The sequence below is a fragment of the Panthera onca genome, chromosome C2 (genome assembly GCF_046562875.1).
Source record: "Panthera onca isolate mPanOnc1 chromosome C2, mPanOnc1 haplotype 2, whole genome shotgun sequence".
Taxonomy (NCBI): Eukaryota; Metazoa; Chordata; class Mammalia; order Carnivora; family Felidae; genus Panthera; species Panthera onca.
Window position 1 is genome coordinate 11,936,763 of NC_138347.1, and position 26,154 is coordinate 11,962,916.

The following is a 26,154-nucleotide window of genomic DNA, read 5'->3' on the forward strand; positions in this document are numbered from 1 at the left end:
GGTTGGATTTTACAGCACCTCGGTTTTTATTCCTCATTTAAAATATTTTTGTTTCTTATAATTAAAACTTATTGCTTATATTAGTGCCCTAAGAGGCTGAAAATTATACTCCCAGTGGTCAACAATTTTTTTTCTTAAAGTTATTGAGGTCTTTATAAAGCAGCAAATTCCCAACGTGGAGTTATTTTTGCCAAGTGAGTCTTCAAAAATCTAGCTCTTTCATTGTTTAGATGTTGTCTCGGAATCTTCGAGATCCAGATTTGGGGTTTGCCCAGGTGGTTTCCCGCTCCGTTTACCCTCAGACGCAGGCGAGAGAACCAGGGGGGTGCTGTACTCAGCTGGGTGCACTTCCCCTTCGGGGACCAGCCTGGAGGAGCCCTGCCCCGACAGGGTCCCCGGGGTACAGCCGTTGCCAGGATTCTGTGTGCCGCTTTCAGAGACTGGCGTAATGACGCTCAGTTTGTCAAAGACTTCACTGTCATCAGAGGGCGGGAAGGAGAACAGAAGTGTATTGTGATGAGGGCAGCCCAAAAACTGCAGGGAAAAAAAAAAAAAAAAAGATAGTTAATGATCAAATTTTCCCATTTCTTTTTCTGGGCTTACACAGATTTTATACAGAACTCCTGGCCAGAGAATGCGAGTTTAAAGGATGTGACAATCGCAGAGGGAGAGTTCCTCAAAACGTTAAAAATAGAATTATCATATGATGCAGCAATTTCATTTCTGGATACACGCCCAGAAGAACTGAAAGCAGGGTCTCAAAGAAATATCTGCACACCCATGTTCACAGCGGTATTATTCACGAGAGCCAGGGGGAGAAGCAAGCCGAGTGTCCGTCAACGGTGGAATGGATAAGATGTGGTCTGTTCATACAGTGGAAAATTATTCAGCCGTAAAAAGGAATGGAGTTCCGACACACGCTACGTGGATGAACCTGGAGGGCATTACACTCGGTGGAAGAAGCCAGGCACAAAAGGACAAATGCTGTATGGTTCCACTTATGCGAAATCCCTAGAGTAGTCAAGGTCATGGACAGAGAGCAGGACGGGGGTGCCAGGGGCTGGGGAGGGGGGGGATGGAGAGTTCTTGTTTAATGGGGGCAGAGACTCTGTTTGGGATCATGAAAAAGTTCTGGTGACGGATGGTGGTGATGGCTGCCCACCAATGTGACCCGCACTGTCAGAGCAGAACCTGACCCGGGGCTTGATCTCCCGAACCGTGACATCATGACCTGAGCCCAAACCAGGAGTTGGCTGCTTAACCAACTGAGCCGCCCAGGTGCCCCCGATGGTTCCTCTTTTAAACTGGGATTTAGAGCAATCACAGCGCTGTGGCACTAACACAGGCCTGAGTGTCATTCCCTCTAGGAAGCAGGATGTTGCAGGCACAGGATGAACGTGTCTTGGAATAACGCAGAGAATCTCCCGTCTGTCTTCAGGCAGGGTTAGGGGCTCTCTTTGGTGTTTGCCAGTACCCGATGCGCCCCTACTCTGAGCCCTCAGCCCTGTGCCGCCTGGCAGCCACGAGTCACATGCGGTTTCTGGCCACCTGAAATGTGGCTACTCGAATCAACACGTGAGAAATGCCAGATTTCGAAGACGCTGTATGAAAAAAGAATGCAAATATTTCCAAAATTATAAAGACCATTGATGACTGGTTGAAATGATATTTTGTAAATACTGGGTTACAGAAAGTATATTGTCAGTGCTAATTTCGTCTGCCCTTTTTTACTTAAAAACAAATAAACGACAATGTGGCTACTAGCCAATTTCAAATACACGTGGCTTGTGCTATCTTTCTGTCTAGCGCATCGAATGCACATGGCCTTGTTTATTTCTCTCTCCTAGGGCATGGGGCTAGTTACGAGCAGGAACCCTAGTCTAACCATCCGGGGCTTTCCTGCCCTTTGAAGCATGAAAGATGCCCAGGTGTTTCCTGGAATATCTGCCGACTTCATGTTTGCCGTTTTCCTCCCAGTAGGTCCACCGATGCCCTTGGATCTTCAGGATGAGGTGGAGACAGTCTCAGAGCTCTGCAGTTTCCCTCAACCCTTTGATGGGACCTGGTTTAATGCCGCAGGATTTCCACCTCCCACCTGAGGGAAGGGAGGGGAGGGGCAAGAGGAATTACACCCAGATCTCAGTTTGTGCAAAGGAAGACACTGCGGAGAGGAGTAACTTCCCCAAACTCTCAGATCCAGTGGATTCGTAAGAATGGACCAGGGCCGCTCTTGATTCTCCTGGGAAAGGGGACAGGAAAGAACAGAGGAAGGTGGGCTGAGTCTCAGGAGAGCACATGTCAGGCTGGTGTCCAGGCGGGACACGTACAGAAACGCAACAGATTGGTGTTGGATAAGCCTCTGTGTTGCTCTAACTCCAAGTCCCCGTCCCTGCTGAGTCCCCCGAAACCCAGAATTGTTCTCTGGGCCGCGGTTGGCGAACCTTTACATCACGCATCAGGCTGGAGCATCCCATGATGCAATGATCCCAATCTTTGTAGTTTCCCGGTGCTTCCTTTGTCCCTCTCCCCGCTGGCCCCCTTCTCCAGCTCCCCTGCCCGCATTTCTCAGCCATTCCAGGGGCTGCCTCAGCAGGCAGGTGGGGCAAGTCTTCTAGTCTTGGAGCAGGGGCTCGTTCCAACAGATCTGGCTTTGATGTGCCTTACGGCAGGTGGTCCCAGTTGTCCTTTCCTGTCTGACCAGTCTGTGACGACAAGCCACAAGCAAAAACAGCAGGTGAATAGTTTTGCTTCCTTCTGGGTCTCCAGTTACAAAATGCCTTCTGCCCAGAACAAAGGGCCTGCCCCTCTTTGTTCTTCCTGCTTCTCAGGAGCTCACAGAGGCCTCTTGGCTCTTTCTGGCTGAGGCGGTCTTGATGAACTGATTAATGATCTTGAGAGAAGGTTCTAACTGCTCGGAAACACTTGCCTGTGGTCATGTGTCTCACTTTCCCTCCACTGTGGACGGCATGCGGCCTGGACCAGCCCTCACGGTGCTTCTTCCGCAGCTTCTGGCAACACTGGGGCTGGCCTGGCTCACAGCAGAGTCCGGAAACTGCCCTATACAGAAGGGCGCGGGTCGCGGGGGACCGCGTCCTTCCCAGGGGCAGTTGCTACCAACTGACCGGGTGGTGTGGGGACGGGGCCTGACACCAGCTGTCATGACAATATGGTAACGGGACCAGAAGAGAAAGAGATGGCAAGGCCTTGGTAAGACACATGCACCTCGGAGCTTGGGAAACTCCCCGTGTGGACATTCAGGGACCTGCCATATCAGTGAAGTTTTAGGGGTCCCCTGGAGTAGGACCCGCTGGACATCTTCTCTAAAGTAAAGGACCAATGGCTGTGTCTCACCCTTCCCACCGCTAACAACTAGCACCATTGCTAAGTGGGCCTCTCTGGGTCTGGAGGCAGCACATTCCATACCTGGGAACCCAACTCCAGGGTGTTTGTAGAGGGACACGGGACAGCTGCCAAGGGCAGGAGAGGCCCCCGCAGGACGAACGGGCTGTAGAGCAAGCCGCCCTGGCCGCATCTCATGACCGGCCGACGCAGGGGCACGAAGGCCCGGCATTATCTGTCAGTGACGACGTGTTAACTGGACCCAACGAACACGAGGTGCGCGTGGCCCGGCAGATCCTTGACGGGTCTGTGGTGGGGAGCCACGCCGGGTGGGGTGGACGGCAAATCCTCCAAGGAGAATCGCTACGCGGATGACTGCCGTTTGGGGGCCAGGCCCGGCCGCTGCCGCAGAGAGTTATGCCCGATTTGTAAGACGGCTCCTGGACGTTACAGGGACCCAGCGGGGACACGGCCCGTGGCCAGAAGCGAGGTCGGAGGCTGCACATACCCGGGGCTCGGCCTCCCACGCCACCCGCCCCCGCTGCAACAGCGCCCCCGCCTCGGTCCGCACCACGACCGCGCGGGGGGCCGGCCGAAGGAGGAGGAAAAGGCCAAACGCGGTTCACAGGGCGGCTGGCGTGGCGCGTGGGCACACACCCAAAACGGCCTGTGGCGGCACTGCGGCCCGAACCAGGGGGCCCTGAACGGCAGTGGAGAGGAGAAAGCCCTCCGTCGGCGGAGTTTCGGGCCGCGCATCTGGTCGTCCTCTCGTGTTGGAAGAAAAGCGGCCCCGAGACCGGGCTCCCCGTGGACTCGCGGGCGGAGGTCGATGGCTAGTGTTCACGGACCCATTAAGGGGTGAGCGAGCCCGCGGGACAGGCGTGTGTCTGGACTCAGGGGAGCGGCTCCAAGTGGCTCCGTGTCGTGTGTGGACTCTGAGACCGCCACGGGACCCCGTGCCAACCGAGCCCACGCTCTGTCAGACCTCCGCGGCGCTGACCCAGGCCCTGGCAGACAAGGACGGCAAATCATCCCTCCCACAAGCGTCCACTACGGTCAAGTGCTTTACCTCCCCTTCTGGTGTCACCACCGCAGAATGTGACCCGATTTGGAGACGGGGTCTTCACGGAGGTATTCAAGTTAAAAAGACCTCCTCAGGGTGGGCCTCTAATCCGTATGCCTGGGGTCCTCGTAAGGAGAGGCAACGCGGGCACGGGCACAGGCATGAAGGACACCACGTGACGATGAGGGCAGAGGTTGGGGAGATGCATCTACAAGCCAAGGGATGGTAACGACGGCCAGAAACCACCAGAAGCCAGAGGAGAGCTGGGAACGGACTCCCTGTCACAGCCGCAGAAGGCACCCACCTGCCGGCGCCCCGATGTCAGGCCTCTGGCCCCCACAACCGAGGCACAATGACCTTCCGCTGTTTAAGCCACGCAACCTGTGGGGCTTTGCTACGGACGCCCCGGCAAGTTAACAGGGCCCCCGCCTAGTATCGCGTGAGACCGGGGGCCCGCTGACAGCAAAAAAGGCCTGGAGCGGGCACACGTCTAAGGGGCCCACTGGTGATACCACGCGGCACACGACCCAGCCGCGGCCAGCCCAGAGGGGCGGCGGGCCGACCGGCGGAAGGCGTGGGTGACGCGCCAGCCGGGAAACGGTGCCCTGCGAGAACGGGGCATCGTCCCGCGGCACCCGGGGTGCACCCAGAAGCAAGGACTCTTACGTGACGCTGCATCTTCGATAGAAAACAAGGGTTCAGGAACCAAGGGGGAGAAACCGGAGTGGCCGCGCTTACCATCGCTCTCAGGGACCCACTTAGGGTGCGCGCTCAGTTTTAGGCTAAGTCTGGAGCAGGATCTGCCAACTGTGGGGAAGCCCACGGATTAAGAACGGTTTCAGGGGCGCCTGGGTGGCTCAGACGGTCAAGCGTTGAACTCTTGATTTTGGCTCAGCTCACGATCTCACGGTTTGCGAGTTCGAGCCCCACATTGGACTCTGTGCTGACAGCATGGAGTTTCTGCCTGGGATTCTCCCTCTCTCCTTCTCTTTCTCTGTCCCTTCCCTGCTTGTGCATGTGCGCACGCTCTTTCTCTCTCTCTCTCTCTCTCAAAAATAAATAAATAAATAAACATTTAAAAAACAAAAAGAGAGAGAGAATGGTTTAAAAGTTAAACCATTAAATGATTACCTATAAGTGGTTGTATAAATACCTGCATGATATCTTGAATTTTGCCTCCTGGCCTACAAGGCCTGAAGCATCTGCTTATCTGGTCCTTAAAGGAAAAGTTTGCTGACCTCTGGTCTAGAGAGTTCCCAAAGGGGGAGCCTTCTTACCAGGGGACACAGTAGGACGGTCCTGGTAAACTTACATTATGGCTGCCACTTCTTCAAGTCAGGAACCCAGCTGGCAAGGAAAGGAGTCACCGGATGTCTCAGGGTGTCCCCTGCACAGTTCTTTTTTTTTTTTTTTTAACATTTATTTTTGAGAGAGAGAGACAGAGAGCGCGGGGGAGGGGCAGAGAGACAGGGAGACACAGAATCGGAAGCAGGCTCCAGGCTCTGAGCTGTCAGCACAGAGCCCGATGTAGGACTCAAGCTCATGAACCGTGAGATCATGACCTGAGCCGAAGTTGGACACTTAACTGACTCAACCACCCAGGTGCCCCATCCCCTGTGCAATTCTAATGGCAAGTGAGTCACTGGGTGTCTCAGGGTGGTCTCTGTGCCATTCTGATGGCAAGTGGACAAGTGCAGCCGCCCAGGCTTCTGGTGCCCCGTGACTAGAGACTCAGAACTTCTCAGGGCTGAGGGCCTGGGGCACCAATGAGACAAACAGCAGTCATGGGAGGGGAGTGGGGAGAGGGTCCCACAGGGGGACCAGCAGAGCTGTGAGACCATGTCACCTGTGCTCCTGAGACAGGCCCAGAGTGGCTCCATTAACCTTCCTCATGTAACTTTCCCCAGGAAGAGAGTGACTTAAGTCTCGGGGGCGCTGCTCTGGTGGGTTCCTGTATAAGGGGTGGACTGTATTACATGTTGAGGTGTGTCCCCCCCCCCGATCTCCTTCTGGAAGGAGGCCCTCGCTGCCCTGGCCACCAGGGGCACTGCTGGCAGCTGTCTCACAGCTGAGTACCCCCCTAACTACTTGGGGCTTCAGGCAGGGAAGGTCAGAGAAGGAACAACGTCCAGGTTGGAGGGACGGTTTGCCTCCTCCCCGTGGGCTGTTCCGTGACCACAGACTGCCCTGCGGTGGTGTCCTTCTCCAGGACAGTCTGCCACGTGGGATGAGATGGCCCTGACTTAAAAGGAAGTCCCCTTCCGGGGCACTTGGGTGGCATAGTCGGTTAAGCGTCCAACCCCTGATTTCATGATCTCACAGTTTGTGCGTTCGAGCCCCACATCGGCCTCTGCGCTGACAGCATGCAGCCTGCCAGGGTTCTCTGTCTCCCTCTCTCTGCCCCTCCCCTGCGTGCTCTCTTTTTGTCTCAAAAATAAACATAAAAAAAAAAAAAGAGGTCCCCTTCCAGTCAAGCCCCCTCGTGGGCCTACCTCTTTCAGGTGCTGAGGCAGACAGTTCCCAGGGGAGAAGGCGTGCTTGGCCTTCTTGTACAGGCACCACAGCAGGGCGGAGCAGCCGAGGAGCAGGAAGGCCACACACACCGAGGCTGCCAGGACGATGGCGACGGTCCAGGACGGGGCAGTCTCTGTGGGAACGCGACAGCGGGCTGCGTTACCTGCTGCTCAAGTACACACGGGTCACGTGACCTCAACACCATCCCACCGTCACCATCCAGTGGAAATCCCGGCAAGCAGGGCCAGCCGCTCATCTCGGAAGGGGTGAGAAGGCACCACAGGAAAGCTGCTCAAGAAAGAATCCAGGCGTTTCCAGCAAGGGTCACCCCCTCCTATCTGTTCCCAGGTTTGGCTTCTGGCAGGACCGCTGACACGCAGGGTAAGAGTAAGCAAGAACCCTGAGCAGTGAGCCTCCCCGTTCTGAGAAACCTCTTCTGCCTTGAAGTGGGAAATGGGACTCCCTGGGGCCCCAGAGCCCCAGTAAAACACACGCACTACAGTGTTTTGTACTGAGAACAGCAAAAGGTCTTGGCATGACGTCTCCACCCGAGCCTCTGTGCCCAGAGATGCGCCCAAACTCCAACGTTGTCTCCTAGTGGCCTAAGGCCATGCTGCTGGGACGGGACGCCCCAGCACCTGCCTTGGGTTTCTGTTGGGGGAAACTCAAGGCTGCCAATACCTGGCCTTCCTTTCTTAGAGCGCTTACCATAAAAAGTTTATGACTGTGAATCCTTCCTCTGCCCCTCTGAGATGCATACGTATCTCGTGAAACCCAGGGGTGTCTTTCTCAAGGACCCACAGGCCATTCCTCTAAACGGCAGCCATCAGGAAGGCAGGCCCCTGTCCCCCAGCCTCCGAAGGAAGGTAGGAGCTGACCTGTTAATGCCAGTTAGCGATAGACATTGATGGCCTAACTGCATTGACGCTGACCAACCCTCTCACCTGCTTTTTGTAATTTTCCTCTTCCCAGATTCTCTCTTCTCTTCTCCTCACTTCCCTTTAAATTTTTTAAAAATGTGTATTTGAGAGAGAGACAGAGTGTGAGCAGGAGGGGAGGGGCAGAGAGAGAGGGAGACACAGAACCCGAAGCAGGCTCCAGGCTCTGAGCTGTCATCGTAGAGCCCGAGGCGGGGCTCGAGCCCGTGAACCGTGAGATCATGACCTGAGCCGAAGTTGGGCTGAGTCACCCAGGCGCCCCCTTGTTCTTCCTTTAAAACGGCTGGGCAGCTCAGGGCGCCTGGGTGGCTCAGTCAGTTGAGCGTCTGACTCTTGATTTCCACTCAGGTCATGATCTCATGGCTTGTGAGTTCGAACTGTGCATTGGGCTCTGCGCTGACATCACGGAGCCTGCTTGGGATTCTCTCTCTCTGCCCCTCCCCTGATCACTCTCTCTCAAAAACAAACAAACAAAAAAGATAACCTGTCCAGGCAGCTCTTTCTCTCCTGCAGTCCTCACTGAATAGGTTTTTACTGCTTCAATCAATGCCCAGCTTTACCTCTGACCTGGGTATCTGTGATCCTGGCTCCCCTCATGCAGCACCAGGAGGCTTCCTCTGTCGCCCGGGGCCACCTACCCTCCCAGTGCCCAATGCCTGGCAACTGGCGCCGCCCTCCGATCAAAACCCAAAGCATCTGGTGCTGAGAGAGGAAAGCAAGTGAACCCTGCCCTCTAAGAGCAAGTCATTTTAAAGGGAGTCATTTTATTTGTCGAGAATATGCTTGCACGGGGCAGACCAAGCCTGCTGGAGCCTCATCAGCTGCTACCCTGCCCCGTCCCCCCGCACTTAGCAGGATGAGGCCCGCAGGCGCTGTCCTCAGATATCTGCTCCCGGGTGGCGTCTGCAGGGGATGCAGGGGCTGGGCCCAGCCTGCCTTCCTCCCTCGGCCCCGTGTTTTCATTCACAACAGTGGCCTCATCCTCCTCCTGGCCAAGGGGAACTCCTCCCAGAATTCCCTGGTGAATTCTCGCTTCATTTGCCGGACCCAGGGGTGGTGCCTTCCGGCCCCCAGTTTCAGCACTTAAACAGGTCCTTTCTCGGTGAATGCAGGGTCACGTGGCGATCGAGCTGGATGCAATGGTCCCGGGGCTGTACCTCAGTGAACGACAGGAGGCCAACTTGGGATCTGCTATCTCAGCTCTTAGGGAAGCCCCAGGCCCCTACTCGTCCACCTGTCCTTCCATCTAGCATTTTGGCAGTTCTCTGTGTGGCACGCAGCGGGCTTACTCACTGAGTGCTGACTAAACACTGCTGGCCTCGACCCCAGACCCTGCGCCGTCGATGACACTGTGCCGAGCCCCCCACGCCCCCCCTCCGAGGGCAGCGCCTGGGCTCCTTGTGATCCAGCCAGGATGTGCCGGCATCTTATTGGAGAACGTTCCATGGGCACATCTGGTTGGTGGTGACAAAATTCAAAAGATGCACTTGTGACTCACCCCGAGAGAGAAGGGGTAAGGACAGGTCACTGTGTCACACGGGCTGAGAATTACAGGAGGATCTGTGAGTCAAAACCCTCTGCTCTCTGACCTGCTGCGGGTCAGGAAGGACTCCCTTCCTCTGTGTTACCTGCAGGGAAGTCATGCTTGCGCTCACCTGCGGAATTCATCTGTAGGCAGTAAAATTACAGGGAAGATAACCTGCTCCATCCCTGGTCATTCACTGGCTGAGCGACCAACCGTGGGCAAGTTACTTCCTCTCTCTGAACCCTGATTTTCCAGTTTGTAAAAGGCGCAGGGCCCAAAGCTCTCAGGGAAAATCTGTCGTGAGGTTTAGAAGAGAAGACTGTGTTTGGGGGCGCCTGGGTGGCTCAGTCGGTGAAGCGTCTGACTTCGGCCCAGGTCATGATCTCGTGGTTCGTGTGAGTTCAAGCCCCGAGTCGGGCTCACTGTTGTCAGTGGCAGAACCTGCTTCGGATCCTCTGTCCCCCTCTCTCTGCCCCACCCACCCCTGCTTGCACTCTCTCTCTCTCAAAGATAAACATTAATTAAAAAAAAAAAAAAAAAAAAGAGAGATAACTGTGTTTAAACAAACCTAAGATGATGTTTGACAAAAGCAGGTTTTCAGTGGGTGACACTTTTCTTTTATAAAATGTTTGGATTTTGTCAGTTCGTGGGTAATCACTTACAGTCACAAAATATTTGAAATATTTCTCTTGTTGGTCAAATTGTAGGCCTCACACTGTGTCTCATGACATAAACCTTGAGGAGCACCTGACAGTGTGATTGTAATAATGTCATTATTAGTAACCATAATATCTAACGTATTAAGGCCTCACTTTGTCCCAGGCACTGTTCAAGTCCCCCAACCCCTGCGTGTGGTGGCAACATACTGCTCTCCCTATTTTGCAGATGAGATGACTGAGGCAGAGGGCAGTCCGGGACTTGTCCCATGGCCCATGTCATGTTAATGGGGGAAGGAGGGGACACCGGGTGATCCCGAAATGTACTCAAGGTTTTGGGAAAGCAGATGACAGGTGTTCAGAGCAAAGGATGATTCTAGACCAGCAATTCTAGTGATTCAAGCAGGATGGGGGCTCCCAAGGTACAGAATTCTAAATCAAGTAAAAATGATTCAAGAGGGGAATAAAATGAGAAAAGACTTAGAGGAGGTCTATAGAAACAACGTGTGGGCTAGCAAATAACTTGTAGCACACAGACAGGAGGCTTTTTATTATTTAAAGGCACGGCAGAGAGGCTCAGCCAGCTCAGACCGTGGAAGCAGGGACACAGGCAGGTGGACTTGGGCACTGACCTTGGGCCTACAGATGCGAGGCACTGAATGGGGGGGCTAGAGAAAAAAAACAGAGTGACAGAGAATGCCCTTCAGGGAGACCGCAAGACTTTCATTCTCTGTGTGGCTCTGTAGGCCTGAGAAAACTTCCTACTACAATTGCAGATCTTTGGATGACACCGCAAAGATCATGGACCTGGAAGGTGTGAAAGCGTCCTGGATTCAGGCAGAGCGCGCCTGGGTGGCTCAGTCGGTTGAGCAGCTGACTCTTGATTTTGGCTCAGGTCATGATCTTGTGGCTCGTGAGTTCGAGCCCCGGATTGGGCTCCATGCTCACAGCTCGGAGCCTGTTTCAGATCCTGTCTCCCTCTTTCTGCCCCTCCCCCACTTGTGCACATGCGTGCATGCTCTCTCTCTCTCTCTCTCTCTCTCTCTCTCAAAAATAAATAAGTGTTAAGAAAAAGAAAAGAATCCTGGATTCAGGCAATTTGTGCATTTAGAAAACAAAGGGAACAACAACAATAATAAGATTCAAGACACTACAGGCCAGCAAGCTTGATGCTGATCTCCAGAAAACAATAACAAACATTCCAGAATGGAAAATTAAGGGTTAGTTATCAACACTTAAAAAGGATAAGGATGGGGGCACCTGGGTGGCTCAGTCAGTTAAGCGTCGGACTTCAGTTCAGGTCATGATCTCACGGCTCGTGAGTTCGAGCGCTGCATCAGGCTCTGTGCTGATGGCTCAGAGCCTGGAGCCTGCTTCAGATTCTGTGTCTCCCTCTCTCTCTCTCTCTCTCTCTCTCTGCCCCTTTCCTACTCACACTCTGTCCCTTTCTCTCAGAAATAAATAAGCGCTGAAAAAAAATTAACAACAACAACAAAAAAGGATAAGGATGATAACTGAAAACAACATTAGGGCACCAAGAAGCAATTAGTTCAAAATGGCTGCCTTTCCTTTTTTGGGCACGGTAACCTGTTGGTAAATTACGGCATATGATGGGCTGGTTTTTCCCAGGCTGTGTTCCTCGGAATGCTAGTCCTCAAGAAAAGGTGGTGAGAGGTCAAATACGCTAAAAGTCCTAATATATAGGGTGGCTTTTCTGACCGCGCAATCCAGTGCCCCATCGCTTCTAAGCACCCTCAAGATTACAGGGCTCTTGTTTTGAGAAACATTCATAAATAGTCCTGGAACACAGTTGATGAGGAGCAGAGATGATGAATCAATGAGACTGTTGTTGCATTGCAGTTTTGTCCGCTGCACTGTGACACGGAAGATGAAAAGTTTTGTTCTCTCTGGAGGGAACTCTTTCTGACTCTCCTTGGTATTTCTGTAGCCCCCAGATCAGCGCCTTGCTGCCAGGAGGGCCTCGGTAAATGAAAACGGCCAGGAGTGGACCTGCCTGTATTCATCCTTCCGTGGTCTGAACTGGCTGAGCCTCTCAAAGACGTCTTTAAATAATAAAAAGGCCTGCCGTTTGGGGGCAGACACGCAGCCGCAAGTTTGCATGACCCCGTATGCAATGTGCCTGTATGTAAATGATCACAGCGTCCGGGCCAATGGTACTCTCCCCTCTCCCTCTTTTCCTCCTTCCCTCTCTCTTTCCTTTTAAGAAACAGGGAGGATGGAGGCACTGTGAGGGACGGTGTTGCGATCCTGGTAGCCAAGACAAGTAGCCTTGCTGGAGACAGTGATAAAGGTCTCCAAACTCTGCCTCATGCATCTGGAGACATGCAGCCTGGGAAGGGAAGGCTCCTGGGGGTGGGGCTTGACCCTGCTGGGTGGTCTTGTGGGGGGGGGGTGGTGATGAGACTCGCACCAGGAGGCCTGAGGGCACAGGATGGACACGATGTGGGTGGGTGCCAGGGGGCAGAGCCCAGCTCAATGAACGGATAACGTGTCCATCCGTCCCTTTGGTCTCAGAGTGTATGAGTTGCCTCGGAAGGTGGTGTGGTCTCCTTCCGGCGGGAAGCAGATCGGTGAGAGCTGACCTGGGCTGCAGTTTGAGCTGGACGTGTTCCTGTCTAAGGAACTTTCCAGCGCTAACACTCGGTGGGTGTCTATAGGCTCAGAGGAGGTGGAGGAGGCTCTGAGGCTCAGAGGAGGCTCAGAGGAGGCAGAACCACAGACGGTGATTTTCAAGACTCACCGGCATTGGTTGTTGGCTCACAGACAGGCTCGCTCCATTCCCCGGTTTTGTTCCGATCAGGAAGAAACCCTTGAACTTGAACACAGTAAGTTGTCCATGGCTCAAGATCTCTGAGGACCTCAAAGTCATACTGACAAGTAATCGGCCACTAGGAATGAAGACAAAAATGAAAACATGCCTCCGCAGTGAAAGGACACCAGCTCTTTTTCCTCCCCTATTTGCCAGTTATAATCTTTACTTTGGGCTCGAAGCAGGCAGGTGAAGGAAGCGGGTGCTCCTCCCAGTTCACGTCAGGGGGCCCCGAGAGCATTTTAAGGCACGGGGCAAGGATTGACTGTGGTCCCGATGAACCGCTTCATTTCCTGAGTCCTCTAGTTTAGATGCCATCTAAACAATCCTACTCCTTTTTAAAAAAGAATTAAGTTGTAGGGGTTGAATATGTGTAACCAACACATTCATATGCTGAACGGCTAACTTTCAGTACCTTGGAAAGTGACTTAGTGGGAGCCTGGGTCTTTCCGGAGGTGATTAAGTTAAAATGAGCTCATTAGGATGGGCCCTAATCCGGTGTGACCAGCGTCCTTACAAGAGGAAATGTGGACACAGACATGCACATGCCACAGAAGGACGGAGGCAGAGATTGGGCTGTCACTTCTACAAGCTAAGGAGCCAAAGAGAGCCAGCAAGCTGGAAGCTAGGAGACAGGCATGGAACAGAGGCTCCCTCATGTTCCTCCGAAGGACTGGCCACCACTGCTGACACCTTGATGTCACACGTCTGGCCTCCAGAACCTTGAGCTGACACCTTCCTGTTCAATCTGCGGTACTCTGCTACAGCAGCCCCAGAACTGCTGCCACCGGTCATTTACGGTGAGACCCCGTGTGGTTTTCCTTCTAAGTCAAGGGCAGGTTGCCGACCCTTAGCTGCCCAGCCTTCTCCTTCGAATCGCTTCTCTGCTTGAGCCCCTGGGATGCTCTCGTCCAGCGGCGGCCTGCCTCCCCTGCAGGGCACATGTCACAGCCTGCCTCTGGAGGGACATCCCTGACTCAGCTTAGTTTGAATAGAAGGTATCATAATTGATATATTCCTGAATTTGGGAAACCAAGACAGTTTCCGGCAGAAGAAAGGAAACAAGAAGAGTATCTACCAGCCACATCTCCATCACGGTTATCATTTCTGGATATTAGGCTCCTAGTTTTAATTTTTTTTTTTTTCAACGTTTTTTATTTATTTTTGGGACAGAGAGAGACAGAGCATGAACGGGGGAGGGGCAGAGAGAGAGGGAGACACAGAATCGGAAACAGGCTCCAGGCTCCGAGCCATCAGCCCAGAGCCTGACGCGGGGCTCGAACTCACGGACCGCGAGATCGTGACCTGGCTGAAGTCGGACGCTTAACCGACTGCGCCACCCAGGCGCCCCAGAAGGCTCCTAGTTAAAACGCGTTACAGGCATAGGAACTTCCACAGAAAGTGAGCACAGACTCTTCTTTTGCTTTAGTAATTGGTTCTTTTTCTTTTTTTTTAATTTTTTTTTTAATGTTTATTTATTTTTGAGACAGAGAGAGACAGAGCATGAATGGGGGAGGGGCAGAGAGAGAGGGAGACACAGAATCGGAAGCAGGCTCCAGGCTCTGAGCCATCAGCCCAGAGCCTGACGCGGGGTTCGAACTCACGGACCGTGAGATCGTGACCTGAGCCGAAGTCAGACGCTCAACCGACTGAGCCACCCAGGCGCCCCTGGTTATTTGTCTTTTAGGGTTGGGCTTGTTGAAAACTTGTCTCTATTCCTTTATTGTACGAGAAAGTTAAGCTCACTGAGGACAAGAACTGGATTATACCATCGACTAATGAAAAGCATGGTGTAACTTCCAATAATGAAATTTATTTTTTTTAATGTTTTTATTTATTTTTGAGACAGAGAGAGACAGAGCATGAGCAGGGGAGGGGCAGAGACAGAGGGAGACACAGAATCGGAAGCAGGCTCCAGGCTCCGAGCTGTCTGCACAGAGCCCGACTCGGGGCTCGAACTCACAGACCGTGACATCGTGACCTGAGCCGAAGTCGGACGCTCAACCGATTGAGCCACCCAGGAGCCCCGTAACTTCCAATAATTAAAAATAAGAAAACCCTGGCTTTCATTTCTAGAACTCCAATACCCCTAAGACCTTACGGTGCTCTTTTTTTCAAAGACTAAACTCAGGGCTGACTCACAGTGGCAGGCAGGGAAGGACAGATAGGGAGGGCTCTGTTCAAGTCCCCTCTGACTGCTTTTTTCCAGTTGTCTTTCACACCTGGGCAACTTCTCACTTCATCTGCCCACTCTCTCCCAGCAGGAAGAGACAGAATTTCCCGAAGCCTTTTATGCGATTTGCTTAGGGATCTAACGTGGCAGCCTTTTAAGCCTGCATATTCGAGAAGGGAACCACACTGTCCTATTCCTTGCAGGCTGCTGTAACAGAACAGGTGGCTTATAAGCAAGAAACACTTATTTCTCGCGGTACTTGAGGCTGAAGAGTCCCAGATCGAGGCACGGGCAGATCTGGTGTCCGGGGAGGGCTGCTTCCTGATTCACAGCCAGCCATCTGCACGCTGGGTCCTCACATGGCAGAGGGGGAGAAGGGGCTCTCTGAGGTCTCTTTTATAAGGGCACGAATCCCAAGCCTCCTAAAGGCCCCGCCTCCTAATACCTTCACTTTGGGGGTTACGTTTCAACACAGCACGTATAAGCCAGTAACGGTGACAGGGTAGACACCAGCGAGGGAGGAGCGGGGGAGCAGGCAGCCTCCCCAACACTCGGCATGTCACAAAAACAACAACAACAACAACAACAACAGGCAGAAGTGACAGGACAGACGTGCAGCCAGACGCCTATCCTGTGGGCACATCCTGGATGAGAAGCTAAAGATAAACGAGGCGTTGCATTTCATGCCTGGTGCAGGAGGCACTCAGGCACGACAGCGGTGGAAACTGATCCTTAATAAAGGTTCGCTAACTCCTGTCTTATCTTTGCATCCCGGAGCTTAACAGAGACGCCTGCACTTGATAAGTGGCTATAAAACTCATTATTCTGGGGGAGTTTGGGTGGTTCAGTCGGTTAAGCGCCCAACCCTTGGTTTCGGCTCAGGACACGATCTCCCAGTTGGTAGGATCAAGCCCTACATTGGGCTCTGTGCTGACAGCATGGGGCCTGCTTGGGGTTCTCTCTCTCTCTCTCTCTCTCTCTCTCTCTCTCTCTCTCTCTCTCTTTCTCTTTCTCCCTTGCTTGCGCATGGGTTTTTTTTTTTCCTCTCTCTCAAAATAAATAAATAACCTTAAAAAAAAAAACCCTTATTATTCTGTATTGCTTTCTAGGCATACATTTCCTGGGATCTTGACTATAAGCAAAAATCATCTATTCTGTGAAGAAGGCTGATATCCTACGCCATTTAATGGAGCACTTTTTGAGGGAAAAATTAACTTGAGATTCTGGGGGGCCGAGCAGTATGTACCTATAAATTTAATTACACAATTCCTAAAACAATACACATAGGTGACTCTTTCCTCCCAGACGCTTGAGAATTAAGTGATAAAAGCACCATTTAATATAGAAGGGATAACATATACATAATCTAACTTATATGACATATACATATGTCAGTTTAGGACCACGAATGGCATTCGGCTTGGAAGCAGTAAGTATAAGAACAAAACCTGACCAAGGATGAATGAAAATAGCCTAAATGCATCTACAGAAGGGGAAGGGAACCCCATGTATTGACCATATCATTGTTCAGGTAATGGGACAAGTTTATTTTTTTTCATTATGCCATTAAACTCCCCCAAATCCTGTGAAGGAGGTTATTAGTCCCACTGTATTAACGACGTGGGTTTTCATGCCCATTCTGCAGACAGGAAGGAGCTGAGGTACAAAATGTGACCGGAGTCACAATGGCAGGAGCAACATCCAACCAGGTCAAACTCCTAGCTCCTTTTTTTTCGTTTTTTAAATGTTTATTTTAATTTGGAGACAGAGAGAGAGAGAGAGAGAGAGAGAGCGAGCGCACAAGCAGGGGAGGGGCGGAGAGAGAGAGAGAGAGAAGGAGACAGAGAATCCGAATCAGGCTCCAGGCTCTGAGCTGTCATCGCAGAGCCTGATGTGGGGCTCGAACCCACAAACCGTGAGATCACGACCCGAGCCGAAGTCGGATGCTTAACTGACTGAGCCGCCCAGGCACCCCCTCCTAGCTCCCGTTTTTAAAGGAACCATCCCCTGGAGAGGAGGAGAGTGATGGGGAAAAGTGGGGTCAGATGGGTAACATGTGACACTCTTCATCTAGCATCCAGGGGTGGGACTGCCGTGACCACGGCCTTGACTGTTCTGTGGTGTACATGGGGCACAGGGGTTCAGCAGTTATGTAGCACGTCACCTGATTCAGCTGACTCCAACTTCTGTCAGGTGACTGCTGAGTCAGTTCTATCTTTTCCTACAACTTCCCTTCAGGGAGAGGAAGGTTTGCTCTCATTGAGCTAGTACCTGGAAGTCATTTCCCTTGGGGCCCGGGAAGCGGGAGCCAGATACTAGGCACCCTTCAGACTGGGAAGCTTCTGGCGCTCAGAGGAACTGGCCTTAAACCCTTTGGACCATAAGGTGCTACCACCTTGCAAGACCCTGACCTGGATGGCCTCCTAGCTCCCTTTCTCCATAATCACGGCCTCAGACTAATACTGGGCAAAGAGGGGGAGGCTGCACATGAAATGCATACGATTTGCCGAGCTTACCTTTTCGTCAGAGCCATTTTTCCAATATTGCACATTATAAGCCCACGAGTTATAAATATTCCTCATGGTCCATGTTTCAGGTTCATTCTCTATTTTGGGGGCTAAGAAACGCATATGTAAGGAATTAGCAAGTGCTTCCACTTGCATCCCAGGTGGTCCGATCATGGCTAAGGAAGAGAACAAAGCAGAAAGGCTGTCAAAAATCACATTTAAAAACGCCAACATTTCTTTTTCATAACGGTGCAGACCAATGGTCTACGGAAGGACTCTGCTCTTTGATGTCAGATTGCTATGACATTGACTGATGTGGCCAAGGAGGGTAGTTGGAGTTTGTTTGTTCCACAGTCAAATGTGTCATAAAGTATGTGTCTATTTATGGTCTGATTTCCCTCATTAGAGTGTATACTCCACGAGGGCAGGGATTTTGTCTTGTTAACTGCTACAGCTTCTGCACTAAGAATGTGCCTGACACACAGTAGGTGCCCAGTAACAACTGTACCGTGAATAATAAATATCTCTCGGTGACTGTGCTATTTGAGTCATATCCTGTATTCTTCTCTGGCTGTTGTTACTTCTTTTGAGGCTGTTAGTGGGCCTGCTTCCAGCATTCTACTCTTGTTTTTAATCTGCCGGTAGCTGAAAACCAGATAAGAACATTTATCATTTTTTTTCAAAGCAAAATGTGTAAATAGATTCGACGTGACATCTTGCAGCACTTTCCTGTCATACCAACTTCAAGAGGCAAATACCCAGAGAAGGGCGGTTGTTGCTAAGAGTGTGAAGAGAGCAGCCTGGTTCTCAATCCTTGCTGGGCCACTCCTTACTTGCATGACCTTTGGGCAAGCTGCTCAGCTATTGTGTATCAGTTTCTAAAGGGAATTTCCACAGATGGGTCCCCAAACGGAAACTGGAACCAGTCAGGACCCGGTCAGTCCCTTAGCAATTACAGGAGCAGAAGACTGGACTATGTTTTGAAAACTTGACTACTGTTAAGCTGCTTGTTATTTTTTTTTTTAAATGAGATGGAAGAGAAGGGAAGGGAAGGGAAGGGAAGGGAAGAAGGGAAGGGAAGGGAAGGGAAGAAGGGAAGGGAAGGGAAGAAGGGAAGGGAAGGGAAGGGAAGGGAAGGGAAGGGAAGGGAGAATGAGCAGGGAGAGGCAGAGAAAAGAGGGAGATGGGGAATCCCAAGCAGGCTCCATGCTGCCAGCACAAGCCCAATTCGGGGCTCAATCTCACAGACCAAGAGATCATGACCTGAGCTGAAATCAAGAGGTGGACACTTAACCGACTGAGCCACCCGGGCGCCCCAAGCTGCTTGTATTCCTCAATGTTTCTTTTTCTTAACTTTCATAAAGATAACCTTTAAAAAAGATAATACAACTTTGATGACTTCTGACTCCGGAAATAAGAGTTCTGTTGTCCAAGGCTGGGACAGAACTGGGAAAGAGTGGAAGGGTGTCCTAGCTGCATTCCCCACCGGGAGTGGGTGGGGGGGTAAAGGGGGCGGGGGGGGGCAAAGTTGTGGGAGCCCCGGGGGTCCAGAGCAGGGAGCAGAATAAAGGCCCCACCCCGCACAGACACAAGCCTTCCAATGCTTCTCTCCAGGACTCCTCGGAAGACTGCACTTGAGTCTTGTTAGTGAGGGTACCCGGCCCCTCCTGTCCTCTTCCTCTCCATTGCTATGAAGTGGTTTAATTAGTTTTCAATTCCTGATGTTCTAATTATGTTCATCTTGTGACCTCTGGTGAGTCCCCACGACCCCCCAGATCTAACCTGGGAATATTCTTTTTGATGCTTACCAGCCTGCCTGACTCAATGTACCTGACATGCACCGAATCCGTTGCTCTGTCCTTCATTCTGCGCAAGCTGGCTGTCTGCATCCGGTCAGCCTGTCTCCACACCTGCCTTGAATAACCTTTATTCTTCTGCCTGCCATGTCACGTTTCCTTACGTCCTAACTTCTAACTGATTTCCTCCCAGAAAATGCACTACATTAATCCTTCCAGTTCTTTTCATTAACAACACTGGCCTCAACTCCTTCTTTACCCACAAGCCTTGACATTCTTAGATTTATATTTCATTATCGTGTTGACTTTGTGACTGTGCCTTCCTGTCTCTCTCATAAACTTCTTTACGACCATAGCCCTTCTTATATTCCCTAAGCTCCTTGTGCAAGGCCACCCACTTTGCGGGAGCTCAAAGAATTCTTGCTGATGGGCTACCCCATGGGGAAAAAAACCCAAGGCATGATGATGGCATTGTAATGAAATGGAAAACAAAGCGACTTACTGTCATCCACAGGACAGAAGGTGATGTTCACCCAGTCTGAGTGCTCATCTGCAAATTCAGCCCTGACTCTCAAGGTGTGATCACCATACTTGGAAAGACTTGAGAAATCACATTCCATCAAGACAGTACTTGTGCACATATCTTGGAATTTCTTATAACTGTAAAATCAGAAAAATAAAATCACGAAAGTTCTCACTCTGGTCTGAGTCTGACTGTTACTCTATTAATCCCCACTACCAAAGGACAACGGAGACTAACATGAGAAAAATACACCAAATTCGAAATCATCAGTTTTGATGAGTAGCATGCCTCGTCTATAAGAGCATTTCCCAAACTGTGCTCCATGGGACTTGGGTGATCCTTGAGATATCATAAGTTGTTTCAAAAATAATCTGTCCAAAGTCAAACGACGTGGGGCAGAAACTAGGTTAAACATAAAGAGGCATCTGTCTTCATAACAGAACTTCTCAGTGACCTTTGTATCTTAGTGAGCACGTACCTCTCCAAAACAGGGTTGAGTATTCAATACATTTGAGGAAGAAAGCTTCCCTCCTTGATTATGTGGGACACGGTTTGTGAATACTGATATACCCAGAGTAGCCAAAGTAAGTATGTTACAATAATTTCAAACAATGTCCTATAAATGACTCTTGCTGCAATTCCTCTGGAAAAACCATAAAACAGTTCATTTTTATACAGATGTCTTTTTTTTTATTAATTTTTTTAAACGTTTGTTTATTTTTGAGCGAGAGAGAAAGAGCGTGAGGGGGGAAAGAGCAGAGAGAGAGAGAGGGAGACACAGAATCCGAAGCAGGCTCCAGCCCCGAGCTGTCAGCACAGAGCCCGACGCGGGGCTCGGACTCACGAACCGCAAGATCATGACCTGAGCTGAAGTCAGACAGTTAACCAACTGAGTCACCCAGGCGCCCTACTCCTATTTTATAGATGAGGCACAGGTATGGAGGACCTAAGAAACCCTCCCAACGGAACTCAGATCTGTTGGACTTCACAGCCCACAGTCTTAGGAGCCACACCACACCTCGCCACATTCTTGGCGACGGGGCCCAGAACAATCTCCTGCTAAAAGTAGGCAGAGATCATTGGGATCATACTATTCTACAATCTGCTCTTTTCACTTAATATAGCACAAATCTTTGGTCAATTGACTCTTCACAGTCGCCTGACATCCCACCATTTGGAAACTACAGGGGTCACTGCATTAAGGGGGCTTTCTCATATGTTGCCACTTCCTTCACTTAAACTAATGCATCGAGATGCCTGGGTGGCTCAGTCAGTTAAGCATCTGACACTTGATTTCAGCTCAGGTCAGGATCTCGTGATCTGTGAGTTGGAGCCCCACTTAGCGCTCTGCGCTGACAGCGTGGAGCCTCCTTGGGATTCTCCTTCTCTCCCTCTCTCTCTGCCCTTCCTTCCTTCCTTCAATCTTTCCTTCTCTGTCTCAAAATAAATACATAAACTTTAAGAAAATATTAAAAAAAAATAAACTAATGCATCAACTGGCTGGAACACAGGGTATTTCGAAAGCTGTTCTGCAACAATTTCTCCTTCACGAGTCATTTTTATTGCACTTAAAAAACATTTTTCTCGGGGCGCCTGGGTGGCTCAGTCGGTTAAGCGTCTGACTTCGGCTCAGGTCATGATCTCGCGGTTCGTGAGTTCGAGCCCCGCGTCGGGCTCTGTGCTGACAGCTCAGAGCCTGGGGCCTGTTTCCGATTCTGTGTCTCCCTCTCTCTCTCTCTGACCCTCCCCCGTTCATGCTCTGTCTCTCTCTGTCTCAAAAATAAACGTTTAAAAAAAAATATGTTTCTCTCCGTGAAACAGGTAATATGACCCATTCCCCATATTTACATCTAGTTTTCAAAGACGATTCCATATTCGAATCACCCATACATCCTCTGAAAGTTCCCCTCCTCTGGTCACCCCTACCCAGCGCACATATATGAGAGAGTCTGTGCTATCTAACCCCTCAGGCTAAGTTCGAACAAACCTTTCACAAGCCATGGAACAGTCATCAGATTTTTCAGGGTCAAATTTCTTCCCCAAGGGCGCCCCCAGCACATGTTGTGTTTTCCTCAGCACATCCCGTGCTCGGTCTACACTTCCATGCTAAGAACACCTGGAGCCCAGGGACTGACCTTTGTTTACTGGGAAGCCACTGGGAATTCGCACCTAAAAGAGGAACATGGAAACCAAACGCCTCTACCACAAGGGCACAGAACAGAACGCCAAATAATAAACTATGGGGGAGAGAGACAGAGGGAGAGGGAGGGTGATTTTTCCACAGTGAAATCTCTACCGCTGTCACCACCACAGAAACAGACATGAAATTATCAAACCACTGTCAGTGGGAGAAAATACACAGCAGGGAAAAAGGAGACACAGGACGACCCTTCCTAAATCCTTGAGAAAATGGGCAAAGCTGGACTACGGACTGGAGGTCAGAGGGAAGTACCCGCATTAAAGCTGTCAACCTTGACAGCTGCCCTGATGTAAAAGATTACCCTTGCTCTTAGGAAGTTCACCGTGGAACATTAAGGGCAAAAGGGCATGATGTACGATAGAGAGAGAGGGAGAAACCTTAAAGGAAGGCAAGCCTTAAAAAACGGTGAACTGGATGTAGGCTATTCGGGAGTCCTTTGTACTGAGCTTGAAATCTTAAAATGTTCTGTGAGCTGGGAATTACTTGGGATTCACAAGTTACAAGACAAGTAAAGACTGCCTTGTCCAGCTTCCTACTTCTTCTCTGACTTAGCAGTCCTGGGATAGGTTTGCAAAACAGAGCCGGACGAGAAGCGTGGGATGAATGGGGTCTGGGACCTGGGTTTCCTCCTGCTTCGCCGAAGGCGCTGTCTCCGTATGTTTCTGAGTCACACTGGAGGCAGGTGTGCCGGCTCATCACCCTTTGGCCTCCCGAGGTTATTTGCACTTGGCATAAAGGTGCGTCACCTGCAGTCCAGACTGTGGTGCGTGACGGCAGGCTGCTGAGGGAGGGCTGGCAGAGGGGAAAATCGGCGGGCAGGGCAGGTGCTGGGAAGTCAGAGCCCCACTGAGATAAGTCTTGGTGACACTCACCCTTCCTTCATAAGCCTCTGTGCTGTTTTCAGAGGCCAGAGCTTTTAACAGTCAGTAGGTGGCTGACTTTCAATTTGGGGACACAGCCACAGAGTAACTGAGCACCCACTGTGCAAATGATCGGCACCCCATAGCACGGGAGTGTTCTGTTATAATCTGCTGGAGGGGGTGGGTGGTCGGATGGCCAGGGCTTTCCTGTTCCGCATACCTCAGTTTTCCTGGATGGCTTCCTCCTCCAAATGGCTGACTTCTAGCAATGCTACTCTAGTAAGTGGAGACGGTATCGGTGACATTTTTCTCTTAAAAAGTGTCAAATGTGACAAACCTGATACATTCGCATTGCAACTGCTACCACTGTGGCCAGTGACATCCATAGCCGTGTGATATAAGGTCATCATCTACCGGTGGCCCCGCGATTGTCAAGCTATGGACCAACACGACAAGAAAAAGTAAAAAGGGCTTTCCCTGTCTTTTCTCAGAGAACAGAACTTTCACGAGAATTTCCCGGACAGAATGAAGGCCAGCCGGGAGGCTCCCTGTGGGATATCACGGTCATGCAGGTGACAGCAGTCAGACCCTCTCCTGTCGTCCAGCCCAGTGACCAGCTCAGGGCCTTCCTGCCCAAGGGTGCCCCAGACTCACCTTTGGTACTGAGCTGTGAAAGTCAGATTCCCTTTGGGAAAAGCAGGCACCTCCCACTGTAGAACGTTCTTGAAATTCACTGACTTCATTCTGACGTTTTCGGGAGGTGGCACCATTCCTAAGGCTGGAAAAATAAAAGGAAAAGCTTTGCAACCTGGTTCCTCAAAAGAGTTGCACAAGTAAATGACCACGTCCAACATGCAGGTCTCCCTTATGGCTCCATGCCTTCAAATGGGCACACAGGCGAGGGGAAAAGACCCACATCAGCCGTGCCGAGGAGTCTGGATTTTATCTGGGAGGTTGGGAGTGGGGTGGGGCAGAGAGTGACCACGAAGAAGGGACAGATGGGGGTGACCTGGATTTGGGTGGTAGGAAAACGGTGTAAGGGGGGGGTGGGTACACGGGTTTTTCTAGATATATTTCCAGAGGTATAGACTTGAGACGTTCTGATCCGTTTGGTGTGGAGACATTAATATTCATTCCTGGCTTAAGCACCTGATGCCCTGACTGGGGCTGGGGACAAGGACATCGAGAGTCCCATTTTTAGCTGCATTAGGTTTGAGATGCTGGAGAGCTATGCGAGCAGGGACGTTCAGGACAGCTGGAGGAAGGGGCCTGGTGCACAGAGGAGAGAGCTGGGCTAGAGACAGAAAGCATTTTTACAGGTGCTTGGGTGGCTCAGTCGGTGGAGAGACCACTCTTGATTTCAGCTCAAGTCATGATCCCTGGGTCGTGAGATCGGGCTCCTGGCTGAGCGTGGAGCCTGCTTACAATTCTCTCCCTCTCTCTCGCTCTGTCCCTCTCCCCACCCCCCCCAAAGAAAGAAACCATTTTTAAACTTTTTAATAGAAAATATCAAACATACACAAAAGCAGAGGGAAGGGTATGATAAACCACCACTGGGCCCACCACCCAGCTGGTGCCAATAGAGATACATGTTTGCATCACAGGCCGGATAGCTGGTATCCAATGCCAGGCTTCTGCTGGTATCCCCTACAGGGATAGTGCGGGGAAAGGGGGTAGAGGGCCTGGTTAAGAACTTGACCCCGACAGGGATCTGGCAGAGGGGCAGGATCCTAGGTAGAAACAGCCTGAGAGGCAGGAGGAAAACCGGGACACTGTGGTATCCTGGAAGTCCGGGGATGAGTTCATCAGAAAGGAAGGGGGGTGGAGGGGGGGGGGGGTCCATGGTTATCTCAACCCGGGCAAGAAATCTAGAGGCGGGCACAAAAGGTTTCAGTGGATTTTGAACTCATAAGCCCCGCAGCTGTGAAGGTGAGGGGCAGAGCTCAGGTGCTGGGGTGCTGAGGACTGAATGGGAGGCCCGGACCGGGCACTCGGTCACTTCCAGGGCGCCCATGGGGTCCGCTCAGGGTTGGCCCTGGGGCCATCGCTGCCGGCGTCGCGGCCCGGCCTCCGGGTCCCCAGCGCACGTCGGGCCGCGCGGCGGCCGGGAGCCCCGGAGGGCGCGGCGCAGGGACCGGCCCGCGCCCCCTCCCCGCGGACCCCTCACCTGACACCAGGAGGCAGCCGCCCAGCCAGTTCCGCAGGCCCCGCGCCATGGCCGCGCCGGGAGCCGGAGGGCGCTCGGGGGGCCGCGGCAGCCGCCGGGCCAGCGCCCCGGTGCCCGCCCCCGAAGCGCCCGTAGCTCCTCCTCCGCCCCCGCCGCGGCCGCTTCCGGGGACTGGTGGGGCGGGACGAGCCGAGGCCCCGCCCCCGGCCCGGGCCCCGCCCCTGCCCGCCCTGCGTCCTGCGCACCCCTGCGCCCCGGGAAGAGAGAGATGTTGGTGGGGCCTGGCGACGGGAGACGCGGAGGGAAGGGGACTTGCTACCCCCAACTCGTGGGTGGAAAACACCGGTGGTAAACCGTTTGCAAAACTGTACGTAAGGCACCCGGATTGGGGGAGACACCCCGCCAGCATTAAAGGCGTGCTCTTCCAAGTTAGATAAATAGCTTACAACGCCCACCCAGAGGTTCTATCTGGGGTCATGGGTGGTGGTGGGTTTTCTTGACACCATTCCGTATCCCCCCAAGTTTTCTCCAGTGCAAACTGCCTCCAGGGGTTCTCTAGAACCCCCTTTCCCTGAAAGTAAGCTGATTTTAAGGCGCTCTATTAGCAAAGACGGTTTGAAAGAGTCTACGTCACCCCCTCCCACCTAGGGGTAAACGACAGAGACCCAAGTTATTTATTGGGCAAAAACTGGTTTCTCTCACGAGATTGCTGAGAAACGTTTAATTTCCTCTTTCAAGGCTTGGGCAGTGGTGAGGTTGGAAAGTTCAGAGCAGGGTATAAAGTACGTGGTGATGTAAGGCGCTGCTTGACGTCTGACCCTAGAATGCCCCACCATGAGCACAGCAAGGGACGAGGAATGTTCCCTTGGTCCCTACAGGCCACCGCACACAAAGGGACTTCCGTGCAACCCTAGAGATGCCGGCAGAGCCACAAATCATCTGTGTATTTACCCCCTCTAATGAGAAATGACTCCGAAGGCATTACCCAGTTTTATTAAAAAGTATTTATTATCCTTCACCAACTTATGACAATTATATAAAACTGAAGCACACACACCTACAT

The 26,154-nt window shown here is 51.8% G+C and overlaps 1 protein-coding gene across 1 annotated transcript; it reads right to left on the bottom strand.

The window, feature by feature from the left end:
• Nucleotides 1-25,251, bottom strand: IL10RB (interleukin 10 receptor subunit beta). Its single transcript, XM_078452829.2, has 7 exons — nucleotides 25,092-25,251; nucleotides 23,579-23,702; nucleotides 19,844-20,001; nucleotides 17,555-17,721; nucleotides 12,797-12,944; nucleotides 6,895-7,049; nucleotides 1-534 (listed from the first exon to the last, which is right to left on the bottom strand). Exons 1-7 carry the CDS (start codon nucleotides 25,138-25,140, stop codon nucleotides 220-222), a joined length of 1,116 nt encoding a protein of 371 aa, XP_078308955.1. The 5' UTR covers nucleotides 25,141-25,251; the 3' UTR covers nucleotides 1-219.
• Between the last annotated feature and the right edge of the window lie 903 nt (nucleotides 25,252-26,154).

What these genes read in the sequence shown, in the direction of transcription:
- IL10RB (XM_078452829.2), bottom strand. Translation starts at nt 25,140, where the DNA reads ATGGCGCGGGGCCTGCGGAACTGGCTGGGCGGCTGCCTCCTGGTGTCA. An exon ending in AAAATGGCTCTGACGAAAAG is followed by an intron (nt 12,945 to 17,554) that starts GTAAGCTCGGCA and finishes CTTCATTCCTAG; the next exon opens with TGGCCGATTACTTGTCAGTA. An exon ending in TGAGCCAACAACCAATGCCG is followed by an intron (nt 7,050 to 12,796) that starts GTGAGTCTTGAA and finishes GCGTTCCCACAG; the next exon opens with AGACTGCCCCGTCCTGGACC.